At 43.2% G+C, this 17,344-nt stretch overlaps 3 protein-coding genes across 3 annotated transcripts; 1 reads left to right on the forward strand and 2 right to left on the reverse strand.

The window, feature by feature from the left end:
* Window positions 1-611: 611 nt before the first annotated feature.
* Window positions 612-2,551, forward strand: SERLADRAFT_404561 (uncharacterized protein; the record flags this gene model as incomplete). Its single annotated transcript, XM_007312177.1, has 5 exons — window positions 612-1,209; window positions 1,268-1,754; window positions 1,827-1,951; window positions 2,008-2,093; window positions 2,408-2,551. 5 exons carry the CDS (start codon window positions 612-614, stop codon window positions 2,549-2,551), a joined length of 1,440 nt encoding a protein of 479 aa, XP_007312239.1.
* SERLADRAFT_412328 (uncharacterized protein) lies at window positions 2,466-7,515 on the reverse strand (the record flags this gene model as incomplete). The annotated part of the gene is made up of 9 exons (XM_007312178.1): window positions 2,466-3,249; window positions 3,301-3,337; window positions 3,394-3,591; window positions 3,644-3,670; window positions 3,723-4,907; window positions 4,961-5,814; window positions 5,869-6,089; window positions 6,146-6,485; window positions 6,537-7,515. The coding sequence occupies 9 exons, from the start codon at window positions 7,446-7,448 to the stop codon at window positions 3,061-3,063; spliced, it is 3,963 nt and encodes a 1,320-aa protein (XP_007312240.1).
* A 5,121-nt stretch (window positions 7,516-12,636) lies between these two features.
* SERLADRAFT_404563 (uncharacterized protein) lies at window positions 12,637-13,383 on the reverse strand (the record flags this gene model as incomplete). The annotated part of the gene is made up of 4 exons (XM_007312179.1): window positions 12,637-12,669; window positions 12,721-12,922; window positions 13,129-13,230; window positions 13,367-13,383. 4 exons carry the CDS (start codon window positions 13,381-13,383, stop codon window positions 12,637-12,639), a joined length of 354 nt encoding a protein of 117 aa, XP_007312241.1.
* Between the last annotated feature and the right edge of the window lie 3,961 nt (window positions 13,384-17,344).

Genomic DNA, 17,344 nt, shown 5'->3' on the forward strand with positions numbered 1-17,344 from the left:
GGTGGTGGGTGTTCAACCAAGTGTTAAAGGTTCGGTTCAAATTCGGAAAAATATGATTATATAATACAAACGTGGCTACACTAGGAGAGCTTGAACACCCACAGCAGAATGGTTTAGGAGTCTGAAGTAAAACTATATATTTTATTTGCAGTTTTGGATAACATTTTAAGACGTCAAAACGCTCCTCACTGTGATGTGATACTCTATTCTATATCTGACAATCTTCTAGCTACCTGTACAGCGATTGTTGAGCCTGTGGAGGCCCAAGTGCATATCTCTTAAATCACTCTCCAATCACCCTGCACCAAATTCCCACCGACTTCCGGTTGATTGTTATCAACTGTTGTGCGGGTGATTATCACCTCTTTTCGGGTCCATAGTGTAGGGCGCGTCAAACATGTCATACAATCGGTAGTTCCCTGATGAGGCTCTCGTCGACGTATAACACAGTTTCAGTCTGAGCGTTCTGAAACCTCCTGTCAGTCTGTATTGTGTTGCGAACATCATGGCAACCTATAAAATGTCAGTGTGTCCCTCAGTGCTGCCCAGTACTACTCGAACCCAAGTGCGAACGAGATTTAACGTTCCAGGTTATGATTTCCTGTCACTTCATGTCTGAGAAACCTCCTCCACTAAGCACCCCTCATCCTCTATCACACGAAGACATCAGCTCCAGTCGCAAGGCCAGTCTGAGCTCTTCACGTCCTATTGCACGAGGTGCCCTTCCTTCATCTCCGATTCGAGCTCAATCTTCTCAGATGGATACTTCTGTTGATGCGATGAACCTACTCACTGAGAGGGACCAGGGTGGGGTTTCTGGTTCTCACTCCCGCAGGAACACTTTAATGCCTGTTGTAGGGCGGACTTTCAGTGGATTGGAAGAGGGGAGGGATACCCCGAAGAGACGGTTAGGCATCACATCTTCTTTGATGAATTATGGTCGTCGTCCGCCTGGCAACTTAACGAAAGCAGAAAAGCATGCGCAATTGCTAAGCCCAGTAAGGCCGGGTATGCTATTACCAATGGAACGCCTGCTTTCTGACCAACGCAGGGTATCTTCAAACGCCCTACTCGAAGATCAAAATATGCGTGGCGTACAAAAATCCTTCGCGGCTAGTACGCCAGCCAATTTCTATCAAGGTGGAAAACTTCGTCCTAATGTTCTTAAGAAAACTAGGCGATCTTCATCGATCACCCGCCATGTCCAGGGTGAGTCATCTCAGTAAGAGTGTGTAAATCAAGGACTTACTGTGCAGACTTGTACTAGATCTTACAAAGCGACGGAAGTTTGTGTTGAAGCTGGCGAAATCATTGCTGGCTTTCGGCGCACCTTCCCACCGTATCGAATCACAACTTACTGCAGCCTCCGATATTTTAGATGCGATGGCAGACTTCGTACACATCCCAAATGTTATCATCGTAACTTTTGGTGACGGCGACACGGGCACAGTCGAAACACACTTTGTCCGAGCCAACGGCCGCATTGCTCTCACATCCTTACACAAAGTTCATCTAATTTATCGAAAAGTGCTGCATGACAAGATGTCAGTGGAGGCGGGTACGGAGGCTCTAAGGGAGATACTATGCGCACCACCGATTTATTCGCTTAAATTGAGGTATCTTTTGGCATTCGTCTGTGCATCGATTATTTGCGTTCTCGCGTTCGGCGGTTCCATGATCGACATGTGGATCAGTGGTTTTTGTGCTTGTGTTCTTCAATATCTGGGTCTCAACGCTGCGACGAAAAGCTCCATGTATGCAAACGTTTACGAGTGTGTATTATTTTTCTATCTCTCCATTGTAGAACATTAATGCTTTACTCCTAGGATATCTGTTTCAATCATTGTGTCGTTTGTGGCCAGAGCGCTGAGCACCATCCCAGGAAACTTGTTTTGTTACGATGCCATTTCTTCTGCTGGTGTTGTTTTGATTCTGCCTGGTTTTACTATACGTCAGTGGGTGTTGTCTGACCGTGATATCAAAACTAATAACATTACCTTATACTAGTCATTAGCGCTCTGGAGCTGACATCGAGGAACATCTTATGTGGCTCTGTCAGGATGGTCTATGCGATCATCTATACTCTATTCCTGGTGAGAAATGAACTGTATTTTTTTTTTGAATCCACCGCCTGATTCAAGCGTAGGGATTTGGATTAACAATTGGATCTGATATATATCTCGTTGTCAATCCACATGCTCATCGCGCTCTCGAGTATGCTTTAACCCCAAAGTACATAAGCTATAAGGGATCTTTCGTACCCAGTAATGGTTCCTTTCCGTTGCTGAACAGCGTGGTGTTTGGCTTTGCAAATACCTCTGTTATCGATCCACGTTATGTTGTCCGAGGTAAAGTCATATCTAATGCGACTCAATCAGTGATCAGTGATTTATTCACATCACTTCAGGATGTTACCGAGGTCCCGATTGGCCGTGGTATAGACAACCTCTCCCTTGGTGGACACTATTTTTCCTGGTGCCCATCTACTCCACCTGCTCTTCACTCTCCAACCTTCAGTCATACCGCAGCGTACAACTATTTGTCATGGTAGTTTTCTCTTGTTGTGCCTTCGTCGCCAACAAATTTGCAAACTCTGTTTTACCTGGCCGGGGTGACATTGTGTCAGCTGCAGGTGCCTTGGTTATTGGCGTACTTGGTAACATGTATTCTAGGATCGTTCGCGGAACCGCATTTACTTCGATGGTCACAGGAGTACTGTTTCTAGTTCCGGTAATATGCTACTACTGAAGCGTCATCTCGTCATTTCTAACTCTTCGTAGTCTGGAATCGCTCAAGGTGGCGGTCTAACCACTGCGACTGAAACTTCCTCTCAATCGTACTCTAGTGGGTTTTCCCTGGCAATCCGTATGATACAAGTGGCAATCGGTGTAACCGTAGGGTTATTTGTAAGCCAGATCGCAGTTTATGCAATGGGTAGGCGCAAAAATGCAGCTCATTTTGCATTCTAATGCTTTACATGTATATCATTATTAAGTAAAAAGATAACAGAGTCAAAAACAAAAACCCAAGAAAAATACGCAAAACAGAAATTCTACAGAGTCATGTCCCAAACAATTGGTTCAACTCCTCCATTCTACGATGCAACATATCCGCTTTGCTGAAGTTCTGGCCAAGAGTCATATTCGCTAACTCAGTCTTCTTCCGCTGCACTTCAAGGAGTCGAGCCTCGATTGAATTTTCAATAATCAACTTGACTGTAGTGACGGGTCTTGTCTGTCCTAGACGATGCTATAGAAAACGATTAAAATCACGAAACTGCAAGTCTGTTTGATAACGCACAATTCGATCCACAGCCTGATTCTCCACTGCAGGATTCCTAAATCCACAATAAGTAAACGTGAACAATAGAGTTCAACTAGATATAAAGCTCACCAGTAAGGGTCCATCAAATATACCCGCTGTGCTGCTGTAAGATTGAGACCCACTCCACCAGCCTTTAAACTAACAAGGAGGACTTCGCAACCAGGCTCATGCTTCAAGGCCTCCATCGCTCGGGTACGTTCGTCGCGCTTCATGGTACCATCCAATCTGTCATAACGTATTCCAGCAACCTCGAGAGCATCTTCAACCCTGTTACGATAAAACTGAGAATGCTGCAGACGGTTATACTATGCAGACTTACTTATCCAACATTGATGTCCATTGCGAGCTGTAGTTATGATTAATAATATATACTCAGCCGCTAGCTACAAAGGACTCACAAGACCACTGTTTTGACAATGCCATCATCTAGCCGATTGCCTTGATCGTCTACCATTTGCACTTCGATGGAAGCAGGGTCGTAATTAGCAGAATAGGGGTTTGCCTTGGAAAATTGTATCAAGTCTCCAAGTAGCGATTTGACTTTGGTTGATGGGTGGAAGTTTTCCAAATTGACACCTTTTGTTCTCTTCTCTCGCTTCACACTTCTCTTCTTAGGCGCAGAATCTAAACCTGGACTATCTGGTTTAACCTCCACCGCATCCCTAGGTCGTAGGCCCGTCTGACATGCTGAACATGATCGTAGCGTGTCCTGTGACACATTCGGCCATCCCGGACAGACGCACTGACGGTAGCAGGAAAGGCAGAAAAGATGTTGACACCGAGTCATAATTAACTGTGGTCCAGAAGGGCTGTTGGCTCGCGTTGGTCCGCGAGATTGATTTTTAGCTTTCCTGCCCCTCTTAGGGACCGACGGGCCGTCGCAATCCATCGCCCCCATACCATCCATCTGTTGAATGTCTGGTGGTGAGCACAACTCGGCACCGCATTCCACGCACTGTGTAGTAGCTGCCTCTCGAAGAAGCGCGAAAATTGCCGATGCACGCCTCACATCAATCCCCTCCTTTTCGATAGCAGCAACGATATCATCGTAGCTGGTTATATCTTGCTGGGACCCGCCTAAACCTTTCCCTTGCACGAGCTCGAAATGATCGCAAATTTGGCGAAGGCGCAAAATCTTCTGCAGTATACCGACGTAGTTCTTCATCACTTCGTTCTTGTTTGACAACTCATTAAACTCGGCTTTGGACTCGGAAAAGAAGTGGTCATATATTTCTTTCTCTTGTTCGTCAAACCTGAGATATCGCAGCTCGTCCCGACGCGGAGGAAGGGAAAGTATGCGCTTGCCATCCTGAGCTGTTGTCTCCTTTGTCCGACGTAGAGTGATGCATTTCATGATTGTCTGCAATCGGGCTACACCTAAAGGTTGTCCATATTTGACTGGGGTACCAATAAATTCCGTCCACGTGTTTTTATCGTCGAATGGCTCCAACCGCAAAAATTTGATCAGAGCGAAAACGTCGTCAAGCTTATTCTGCACCGGCGTACCAGTTAGGCAGAGACGACGATCGGCCATTAAGTCACACGATGCTCGGCTACCGACGGTACCCGTCTCCTTTATTGAACTGTGATGACATGAGTTAGAAAAGTATTGGTATAGATAATGAATTGGACGAACTGAGCTTCGTCCAACACAACTCTAAACCAATGAACGGTCTGTAAAGCACTCGTGGCTTCACCCGCGCCTCCCAACGATGCGCCAGATTTCTTTCTCTTCATCCCAGCTCTTTTCGGCTTCGGCAACCTTAAGACCTGATTACCGCGCTCGTCAATATCGATGCCGCCACCGTCGCTACTTCCGTCATCTTCCTCATCATCAGCCTCGACGCTGGTTATGCTCTTACTTTGCTTCGAGTATTCAGATGCCAAAGTAGCATAAGTCGTGATGACAGCATCAAAATCCGCAAGAAAACTAGGATCAGGCCGACGAGCATTGCCATGATAAACGTACACACGAAGAGGTATACCTTCTTGTTTGCGCCCAGAGGAGGCTTTTATATCCGGTTTCGTATCAATCGTAAATGAGGGAAAAGAAGATGGCGGCGGTGGAGAAGTGAGTGGCTGACAAGCGGTTGCAGACAGACAACTGACACCGCCACCACCTACAACCATGACATCTCCCCGCCAATGTTCTCTGAACTGATCTTCCCAATTCGAGACGGTGGAGAGAGGGCAAATTATAAGTGTAGCGCGGCTCTTAACCTTGATCCGACATGCTCTGGTGTATTCTGCCTCCAGTTTATCTTGAGCTTTCGTTACCTTCGCGTTGCCCTTGGAACCTGAAGACAAATCTAACGTTTCTGACATGCCCCAAACGGCACCCGCAAAATGAGAAGTTGGGAGCGAATGATTGCAAACACCCCGGTCCGAAGGTATGAGAGGACGATCCAATGGATGGGAAGCAAAAGCCCGTGCAGATTCGAGCGTCGCCGCGATTAAGGAAACACACGTGATAGTCTTCCCAAGGCCCATCTGAAAGTGGCATCGTCATTAGAAGAACTTGTAAGAAAATCAAGTGAACCATACATCGTCGGCAAGAATAGCGCCTTTACTCTCTTGCGGTTCCTGAAAAACCTCTTTCTGAGTAACGAGATGAAACCAGGATACCTGCCTTGAATGTGGGTTCGCCCTAGGTTGCCACATAGATGAATATCGACCGTCTGGGCCTATCCTCTCCTTCTCTCGCTCAAGCAGGAATGTCAGGGCTTTCTTCTGGTGGGGGTAAAGTGATGTACCAACTCCGGGGGCTATAGCATGATAATTGGTTTCTATCATACATCACAAGTCAACACAAGCGGCTTACAAGGTTCTGTCTCGGCAAGCTCATCACCACTCTTCAGGCTCTTAAAGAGTTCGTCTACCTGGCTCCTTTGAACTTCTAGTGTCTTGCCCGCCACCGTCGGTGTACTCCAACGGCTGCCCCCTGGGGCGGAATTAACAGGCCGATTAACCCCCAATAGCGAGCGGTGTCCCCCTAGTGGCGGACTATGTGGATTACAGTAATGATAGTTTGCAAGGCGCTGGACATCGTAGGGCGGGGAAGGATGGTCAAGGAGAAGGCCGCACTCGTGGAGATATTTACCCACAACAGGTATGTTCCCTTTAGGGGTATAGACGAGCATTTGTAAAGGTAGTATAGGTAACTGAAAACCCGGAAATTAGGGGGATAAAGGTTGATCGATCGTTGTGCTCACGTTAGGCATTCCTCTTCTCACTTTCGCGTCTAATCGGATGAGACCCTTGCCTAGCATAGGACCCAGAGAAGTAGCCACTTTTTGCTCGACGACGGCGAAACCATCCCCGGATATTAACTCTCCATTAGCCCCCCTGCCATGAGGAGCCTTGATGTGGATGGTGTCGTTTGAATCTGGCTTGTTTGGGTTGTGCTCGTATTGCAAACGAACACTGGCCCATTCAGGTTCAGACAAGGTTGGATCCTGTTGCCGCAAGTAGGGGACAGGATATAAGACTAGTGCAGTTACAGTAAGCTGGCCGATGCAGACGGGAGTCTTAGGAGGTAAATCACTGAGTAGTGACTGAGATGAATGTGGGGGCGGTGAAGGAGAGCCTGTGAGATCTATGACTTGGTGAGACGGTGGCGCGGGGGGATGAGGACGCCCAGAGACGGGTACCGACAAGGAACGCGAGGTATTATTTGCGAAAGAATGCTCGTTGGGGGATTTGTAAGGGGAGGGCGAGGGTGGGATACCAGCGAACATTGGTCTGTAGTTGCTTGGCAAATGGCTGGATGATGAATAATTTGAAAGTGATAGATGTGGACGAAATGGCAAAGATGCTGAAGTTGATTGTTGCTGGCTCTGGAGGGGAATTCTGGGCAAGCGAGTAGACATTGGAACAGGCGATGGAGGCATGTATTGGTTTGGATTATAAGGAAAGCCTTGCTGTTGAGTCTCATCATGGTAATCTGTCCTCGGGCGCTTGGACTGCCTCGCTGCAGGATGAAAAAGAACTGGAGATTGCGCGGGAGATTCAACATCGTTGTGGTCGTCGAGGGTCAGATCAATGCTATTCGAATCATTGTACGATGATATCGAGAGATTGGAAAAGCTAGGTGTGGATCCCGACGCTGCTGTATGCGTGGCCATCGTGTGCGACAGCGAGGAGATACGGTGGACCGGCGTCGAGAACAACCTCCCTTTCCTTTAAACTTCCCTTCCACTGTGAAAGAGCGGGCACCACGTGATTCAAGCTATTTACAGGTTCCCACAATCGGTCACGGCTCGGTGACGCAAGGATTAGTCATCGCTCAGTCAGCGCTAATCAGCCCAGGGCAGTGGAAACCCGAAATCGAGTGAAATCGAGTGCACCGTTTTCACCCTTGACAGCACTTTCAAGAAGTTCTCAGGTCTTACAGATGGGGTTTTTATCTTAGCAATAACCCATCTGAAAGACCACCACCCTCTCTGAAGAGGGTCCCCCTAAAATCCTAATATATATTTTTCCCTCAAATTGTTGTTTCCATATTACTATGATCATTGTTATAATACACTAAAATTGGAAAACAAACATATGTTTATATGTCAATAACATGATATTAGATTATACAATCTATTCCAATGTGAATTGATCCTATATTCAATGAGGATAGTAGTTAGTATGTTGGCTCCACATGTTCTACACAAATTAGCCTGAGAAATAGCAAGTAGGGCAGTAAATAGATTAGGTGTTATATCAGAATATCCAACAACAGATATGTTTTGGGTAGTAGTACAGAATCTTACCATAAAAGGGTAGTGCATATTCTTATTTGAGAGACTCTTCTTTGATGTAGTGATGGGGAGGCTCATAGTAAGGTTATGATAGCACAGAAGTTTACTGTAAAGGGATAATTTACAGTATATCCATATTTGGGATGTTCTTCTCGAACATTATAGCATTAAATGTAGATCAAACCTCTGAAGAGGCTCTCAGCAGTGATTTTGGCTATATGCCAAGTATAGTATTCCAATTGCTACTGGGGGCTACAGAGGCTGGAGGGATGGTGGGTCATCTGAAAGACCCTGAAAGCCTCCTCAATGTGCTGCCTGAGGTAATTGTTTTGACTCAATTTCCATGGGAGGATATGTTGGAATAGTCAAGGTCAAAGCCTGTTAGCCTTGTTAGACAACACATGTCATGAGTTGACATTAGTACAAGGGCTGGTAGCTCAGTTGGTTAGAGCACCACCATATATAGGTAGAGGTCCTGGGTTCAATCCCCGGCTGGTCCACTTTGCTTTTATGCCCTCCCTGTGGTCAGGTGGCGATGTGAGGTCACATGGCTAAATCCAATAGGATAGAACTTTTCTGTAAAATAGATCTCAGCAAATCAAGTGGAATACTAGTCCTGTGACCAGAGCTAGGAGGGAATATCCTAGTGTCTGGTGACTTTTGATAGGTGACGAGTGCATTGAGTCACGCCTGTTGGCTGCATTCGGCAATGTTGTTACAAGAACCGAGCAGTAGCTTACAAGTTGAAATCTTATCTTATCTTTCGAACCATGATCGATCCCACTGAACGTGAGAGCCTGTCTAATTGCAATAGCGGTGAGGCTTTTGAGGACAACAACAATCCATTTGCCCCCTCAGCGGTCAATAATACACATAATTCATTATCATCCACTGATACAGAGCCCAGTAGTGACCCAGAGAACTTAAATATACGCCCTGTCCAGCTACAATACATATCTCAACTCAAGACACAACTCACCGGCACTCCTGCTTCCAAAGTTCGCTTGGTGCTGGAATACATGAACATGCTTGGGCTCAATCTTCCCTTATTCTTAGATTATCTCAGCTGGGGCAACTACAACTGCATCACGGACCCCAAGATCCGCTATAAAAGGACAGCTCTCATAGTAAGTGATGAGCTTCCAGTGATGACAAGGCTGGCATTGACTTGTTGTTCACTGAAAATTGTCTCTGTTGCTCATACTACTAAAACTTCAACCCAAAAAGAGCAAAAAGCGTGACAGTGTGAGTTGATGCACTCGTCCTGAGATGAAAGTCACCAGACGTTTTGGGAATGTGTCTGAGTTTGACTGCTTCCCAAAACGCCTGGGTTCGAGACTAGTGGAATACCATTGCCCGGGGAAGACCTAAACCCATCTTTACTTGGTGTAGGTATAAACAAACTCAACAGCAATTGATTATACAGTCAGTGTGACATATCAATTTGATAATATGTACTTGAGTACATATGAAACTGTACAACACTTTAACACTTGTTTGATATGGACTTATTTTACTATGGCATTCATATCCTTCCAGTGTCCATACAATGGTATGCTGGCCAATATAATTTACTGTGAGTCCTATCTGATATCTTCTACATATATCTTCCTTTTCCCATGATAAAAGAAAGTGAAAACAAAAGTGAAGAGAAAAAGGTGAGGTGCAACACTTCATCTGCAAAGTGCAAAAAGTTCCTTAGACTACAGTGCAATTTGAAATCAAGAACTTCTTCACAATACATAATACAATTGGTCTATTCAGAAAAAATGCTCAGTTTAGGTTATCAGATGGATTGGGACAGTTGGATAAAAACCATAAAATATGATAAGAGAACAATAGTTACTAATAATACAACAGTCATATGATAAGATCAAGCACAATCAAATGATAGTATTTTTGTAAACATTGTAAAGCTACAACATTAAAATATCTAACATTCTGCCATGAATTTTTTGTAGGTTTCTTTGTCTGAGAAGTTATTTAAGTAGTATGTATTTGGGGGCTCTTGAGAGCTAGAAAGATCAATGCAACAATCCATCACCTTTCCAATAATGGAGTTGATGTCAATGAAAGGGATATTGGATCTAGTCAGTAAATACACCCCACTCAAACCAATTCACCAGGTATGTTTTTGTGTCAGTACCCCCTTTGAAGGAGGAACATTTGGATATCCACCTCCTCTAATACTGTATGATGCCATTTTTATATCTTCAAGCACCCGCAAAAACTTGAAATTCTCAGTGTAAACAATACAGGATGTTTTGGTCTCTCTGCATGAGACTCCAGCGGCTGGGAAAGAGTACAGATTTGCACAACTTAAGCAGCTGTATGTGTGTGATAGTAGTGAGCATTTGATCAGGGTGACATGTCACTACTAACCTGAGATCCCTCTTTGTTGTAAGGACCATTTCATTATTTTCCTATCTTTGCTATGTCTTGGTTATTGAACGCTTTTCCCGTTACATCTCTGGCTCTAGGGCTAGAGGTATCCTTTGCCGTTTTACTTCTCATAGCCCTCACAGGCTTTCTTAACCATCGCTACCATTTTATATCACAGATCAGAGACTGGGTATCACTCCCAGCCAGCCAGCACACTGGGTAGAGACTGGTAGTGGGCATCTCGCCAACCAGCTCCAAGCCCCAGTAAAGCCTGGTAATACTAATAAACACCTTATTTAGGATCGTACCTCATCATGAGGATACGGTTCCTGAACACGCGTGACAATTCTCTATTATTAGTACAAGTCTCTCACCTGCTGATTAATCAAGTCAAAAGTCGTACGATAGTTACTCTCCCTTTTTCTTATTGGTTGATTAATTCCTCAGACCACTTTTCGTATATTCTCCTTTCGGTCTGAGGAACGGACAGTTCCCTATATAAAGCCTTACCTATTCATGTATGGCTCCTTAGTTTTCTATTACTGAATTTACCCGCTTTACTCCTCAACAAGAACCTTTGAAGCTTACCTCTCAAAGGTCCTCTACTCGCTATATTTACTAGCGTCTGTCGACTTCAAAGCTCATTGAACCCTTACTCCCTGCAAGTGCAGAAGGAGATAGGTTTAGTTTTTGTTATAGTTTATCGTTGCCTCACATTTGTGGGCCAGTATTGATTAATACTACATAACAATTTACAAAAATGCAGGAAGCAACTGTAATAGACACATATGCTCCATCCCTAGTAGCAGATAGAGGGGACTGATGAATACAGAGTCTATTCTCCAGGCTTACAAGGCTAAAAGGCTTGTTGTTGAAGAGCCAAAAGAGGTTGTTTGTTGCAGATGAGAGGGTCAATTTTTATAGATAGCAACAATATTATTGTTGATAATTTAGATGACGGGATAATGGGTGCTATATGACAAAACCGGATAAACCTGGTCTCTGCTAAAGAAGCCATTATTAGAGATCACCTTAAATTAACATTTATTGTAGTTTCTCTTAGGTAAATAATAATAGTTGTTTCTATAGCCTCTCAGGCAGCGGCTGAGTTTCTCTTAGATTTATTACTATAAACCCTAGTGTCTTTGATGAAGAAGATAAAGAAGATGAATGTTCTAATTTTGCTATGTCCAACTATGATTTTGAGTATGATGTTGGATATGCTACTGAGGAAGAGATGGAGGAGACAGTCTATCTGAAAGTAATGGTGAAATGAAATTGTCAGTAATACTCTTCTTCTGCTTGTTATATACACTAAAATAGACTGTCAAGCAATAGTGTATCTTTACTCAGAACTGGCTGGCTTTCTATGTGCTATTCCTTCAGACTGTCATATATTTTCATATATACTTGTTATTATGTAAATTTCAAATATTGTGATGAAATGCCTTGAGGCCCTCGATTATATAAATGCATTGCCATTTATTAGGAAAACATGATGTGGCTATAAATGCAAAAAAGTGCAAAAAATATGCTATAATAGCAAAAATATCACTTAGATCAGTTCAGATCTGTAAGTGCAAGTCTTACATAGTCCCATGCTATAGTGCACTATAATGCACTATATTGCACTGGATGCAAAAATGTGCAGGCTTATAGCATATAGAAATTCATAAAAAGTCAAATATATCAAAGTTACCCCAGCTGTATATATTTTTACAAGCACAAAAAATATACCTTGAAGTTTATACTTGCATTGATCAACACACCAGTGTTGATCATCTATGGAATGAGATTTCCCAGCTCCTATATAGCCCCTATAGCTGCAAAGGTCATAATTATAGTATAGTCTCAGCTGCTTAAGTGGGCTAATAAATTATACTTCATTAATCAATTATATAGTCTGTATTAGTGAAATAGTACTTTGTATCTTTGATATTTATAAAAATAAGAATAATAATTTAAATTTTTTTATCAGCCATGCAATAATTTCCAACATCTATAAAAGCATTTATAGAGCTATATGAGGCTCTAGATGGCAGAGGTTCTATAGCAGGTTTATGAGCACTTATAGTGCTATAGAGCTCTATATAACTACCCCAATTTTTCCTGATGAGTCCCTATTGTGAAACTGTTTGATTTGATACATGAAAGGAACACCTAATCTGGCCTTAGAAACAAGCTATCCTCTAATTGGCATGCAACCCTTCCAAACCTGTTCCAGTTGAATGTTTATTATATGTTTGCTATAATAAGTTTTACTCACATATTCCAATACTTGAGCTTTCAAGTCTTGATTATCCTGTAAAACCTTTATTTTATCGGCCAAGGAGGCAGCAGCTTTGTCTTTGTCTTCACTGGTAGCTTTAACTAATAAGTCCCAGCAGATAAATTGGCGGTTGAGAGGGTTTTGGAAGCCTTTTTGAGTGATAGTGTATGTTCTCATAGCTTGATGACCAAGACTAGCACTATATTTCAAAGTGGTGCAAGCTATAGAACTTAGTTTAGCCTTGAAGGACAATGGTTTGATGGTTTGATGTAAAATGCTAGAACTAGGACTATATGACAAATGTGAAGTTAATCCTGAGCTGGAAGTAGTTGTTGTTGAACTTAAAACAACCTTATAAAAATGTAGTATAGGCAAGCCTTAAAATAAAGGAGAAGGAACACTTACTATGTTATTATCCAAAGACTGAAAGTTGGCTCCACCATGATCGCTATCTTGGTCCAGAGGGGCTTCATTGTCTTCTTCAGTATTTGAATGAGAGTGAATAGGCTGAGGATGGTCATCAGACATATCACCTAGGATATCATTTATAATATTTATAGGAAAATTATTGTCTTCATCCTGTTCTTGATCAAGCAGAATAGATTCAGCATAACAAAGAAATAAAGGCCCAGTTAACTCTTACCTTGAAGGATGAGCCATTAAAGGAGTCCTAAGTTCTGATCAAAGAAAGGTCACACAAGAGCGCTAACTCACAAACTGCTCTCACAGCAAAAGTAGCAAATCAGCAGAAACATAAGCCAAAGGACAAAAATGACAAGAACAAAAAGAAAAATTACTCTTACTCTGTCTGTTACAATACACAATTGTTGGACCTTTAAATTTCATTCTCCACTTTAACTTTCCTTTGTAGTTTTCACACACTGTGCCTTGCAGCACTTTCCATTTTGTTCAAATTCCACTTGTTTGCGCTGCACTGCTTTCCTGTATTTTTAGTTACAAAATTTCTCACACAGTAGAGCTGGTCACATATAAATACCCCAATAGATTAAGGAGACTCCTCAGCAAGTCCTGTTGTTGTTTATCCACAACTAAGTCTGTCCTATCATAAGGGTATCCACTCTTACTCACTTCACTCTAGCCTGTCTGAGTTGTGTGCCAGAGTATGCAAACTCTTGGTTTTAATGCTGCCTGTGGAGAAATTGGCCACTTGGAAAAGGACTGTTGTAACAAGAAGGCTGATGGGACTGCTAAATCAAATATTGAAAAGGATAAACTGGAGCTGGCTGCAAAAATATTGCACACCATAAATGAAGAGCCTCTGCAGCTTTTTATGGCAAAATTGTCCACCTCCAAAAATTTGAGCACACTCAAAGATGATGCCTGGATAGTGGATTCAGGAGTGTCAGCAAACATGACCTCCCAAAGAGATTGGTTTATTACCTCCACACCCAAAATTGATGAAAAGGCCTGAACGGAAATTCAGTATTCTGACAAAATCTTGTAGGTCCAAATATACAATCAAATATTTTAACTACTTTCAGGATTTTTTTTCAATTTTGGGTGTGACAAAAGTCAGTTATGCTTGGTGTGCTTCAATGAAATTAATCCACCTGAATGAGTCATCCTTGGAGATGAGAGCACTATCCTAGCCACTAGAATAGGCCACGTTGAACTGGATGTAGCTGTGAACAAAGACTCCACCCACAAAACCATCCTACAAGATATTTACTATATGCCAAAACTGAACAACAATCTGTTGTCAGTTTCCAGGTTATCAAACAGAGGTTACCTTGTCACTTTTGAAGACAACTCTTGTCGGATCCTGGTAAAGGGACAAACGGCTGCATTAGCCCACAAAAAGATGGACCTATACATCCTTGACACTGTTCCTTGCATCACTGAACAAGCCTATGCAGCATCCTTTCAAGCCGATACAATAACGAGTTTTCTGGTAAGTGTGGGAAAGTTCAGTGATTATGAAAGGTGATAGAAAATATGTTAGAAGTAAGTAAGAGGATCAATGGATAAAGGAAATTGATATGAAGGATAGCATAATATGCAACATGTCAATAGCCACACGCTCAGGACATAGGTACTTCATCACATTTATTGATGGATACTCACACAAGTTGGTTGTGAAACTGCTGAAAACAAAGGACAAGGCCTTAGTGTGCACCAAAGAGTACCTTGAACAAGCAGAAAACAAAATGGGTCTACAAGCCTACCTGTTCAGAAGCGACAAGGGAGGTGAATATGCGTCAAAAGAATTTGGAGCATATCTAAAGTCCAAAGGTATACACCACAAAAGAACCAATGCATACACACCTCAAGAGAACAGTGTAGTGGAACACATGAACCGCACCATCATAGAGATGGCATGGAGCATGCTGGATGGAGCAAACCTGCCAAAGTCCTACCGGGCACAAGTTGTAATGCATGCAGCACATGTCATCAACCAAGTGCCTACACACACCCTGCAGGAGCACAAGACACTACATGAAGCCTCCAACAGAAACAAACCATTAGTATCACACTTGCAAACTTTTGGCTGCAAGGAATTTGTGCACGTACCTGATAAAAAACGTGCAAAACGCGATGCAAAGACGCTGGAATATGTTTACCTTGGATATGCAGAGCATAGGCACACTCACATCTGTTTGCACAGAGGATCAGAGAAACTCATTGAATCCAGAGACATTATTTTTGACAAGGGAGGAGAATTTGCACATACACGGGTCATATTGCAAGGCACTACTGAAAGGGAGCAAGCATTGAGTCAAGTGACAAAACAGATAGAAAAAACAAGCTCACCTCAAGTACATCTAATCCCATCTAACACATCCCTCACCATCCCAGATTTCAACAATGACAAAACCACAGACAGTGTGTAACAACCAAGAGTTAGTTACTCTGGCGCACACAGGAACACACTATAAAGGTAGTGAAGAGGGAGTGGTTACCCCTTAGGCTGCAGAGAGTTTGTTGGTTAACAACAGGAGGACTTGCTGAGGAGTCTCCTTGATCTATTGGGGTATTTATACTAATACAGAGTGTTTGTACCTATGTACTGTACAGTTGATAAAGGCAGTGGCTGATGATGTCAGAGGGCGCAGCCCATGTGACCAGCTCCACTGCGTGAGAGAGTTTGAGTCTAAAAGAAGAATAAAGGCAGCGCTGCACGAGAAGGTGGAGTTAGAACGAAAAAGGAAAGTGCTGTATGGCACGGAGTGTAAACTATAGTAAAAGGTTAAAGCGGAGAATGAAAATTTAAAGGAAAGGTCCGAAAATTGTGTTGTCGTAACACTACCCCCCTTCTAAGGCTCGACTTCCAGGCGAAACTAAATACTGGAGGTGGTAGTTAAATTTTTGGGCATAGGTTGAAAAAGGGAATTAAAAAGTTTTGAGTCCATGCCTCTAAGCTTCCTAGGAGCTGAGGGGTTCTTAGAATAAAATTTGCAAACAGCGTCGCGGGAGTTATCCAGATGGGCTTCTGGCTCCCATGTTCTGTCCTTGTCTCCATAGCCTTTCCATAGGACTAGGAATTCTATTTTACCACGCTTCAAGCGTGCATCCACCACCCGTTTGACTTCGAACTCTTCTTCACCTTCCTGGGTGACTACAACCGGTCCGGGCTGGTCTACACGCTGTCCTGGCAGCGGCCCTTTGTAGGGTTTCACATGGCTAATGTTGACCGTGGGTACTACCCTCATTCGTTTTGGGAGTTCCAGCTCCACTGCATTGGGTTTGACTTCCTTAATCCGGTAAGGGCCAATCCACTTTTTGGTCAGTTTTCTAGACTGCCAATCTTTTAACTTTAAGTGGTTGGTTTCTAACCAGACCAGGTCGCCAACCTTGTAGTCAGGGGCCTTGGAGCATCTACGCTCTGCACTGTCTTTTATCTGCTTTGCAGTTTTGAATAGCGCTTTGCACGTTTCGTCTAAGACAGACTTCATGTCTTTGGCCATGTTCCCAGCAGCCTCGTTCTTGCTTTTTCCAGGTTCTACACCCATTCTGGGGAGGTACAATCTAGTAACCTTGAATGGTGCCTTTCCTGTAGCTGACGACTGTTTGATATTATAAGAGAATTGGGCTATCTTTAGCCACTTGGCCCAATCTGTCCGCCTGTCATTAATAAATATCCAGAGATATTGTTTCAACTCCTGGTTGAGTCTCTCCGTTTGCCTATCAGTCTGCGGATGGAACACCATTGATAATTTAGGTTTGATGCCCAGCATCCGGCATAATTCTTTCGTAAATTTGCTAGCAAATTGAGGTCCTCTATCGGAAATAACCATTTCTAGTAATCCATGGATGGACCATACGAAGTCTTTAAATAAATCTGCCGTACCAGCGGCGGTAATGGTTTTTTTGGTGGGAATGAATACTACTTCCTTGGAGAAGCGATCTACTACCACCATTACTGAATCATACCCATTTGACTCGGGCAGATCTGTTGTGAAATCAACCGATATATCTTGCCAGGGACCAGCTGGTATCAGATTCGGCATAAGTTTACCGGCCGGTGGTTGATGAGAATTCTTAGCCATAGCACATCTCAGACAGGATTTTACGTATTCCTGTACGTCTTTGACCATGCCAGGCCACATATAGTTTTTGGAGATCAACTCCATTGTTCGTTGCCACTCAGGGTGCCCAGCCA

The sequence above is a fragment of the Serpula lacrymans genome (genome assembly GCF_000218685.1).
Source record: "Serpula lacrymans var. lacrymans S7.9 unplaced genomic scaffold SERLAscaffold_1, whole genome shotgun sequence".
In the NCBI taxonomy this organism is placed as follows: Eukaryota; Fungi; Basidiomycota; class Agaricomycetes; order Boletales; family Serpulaceae; genus Serpula; species Serpula lacrymans.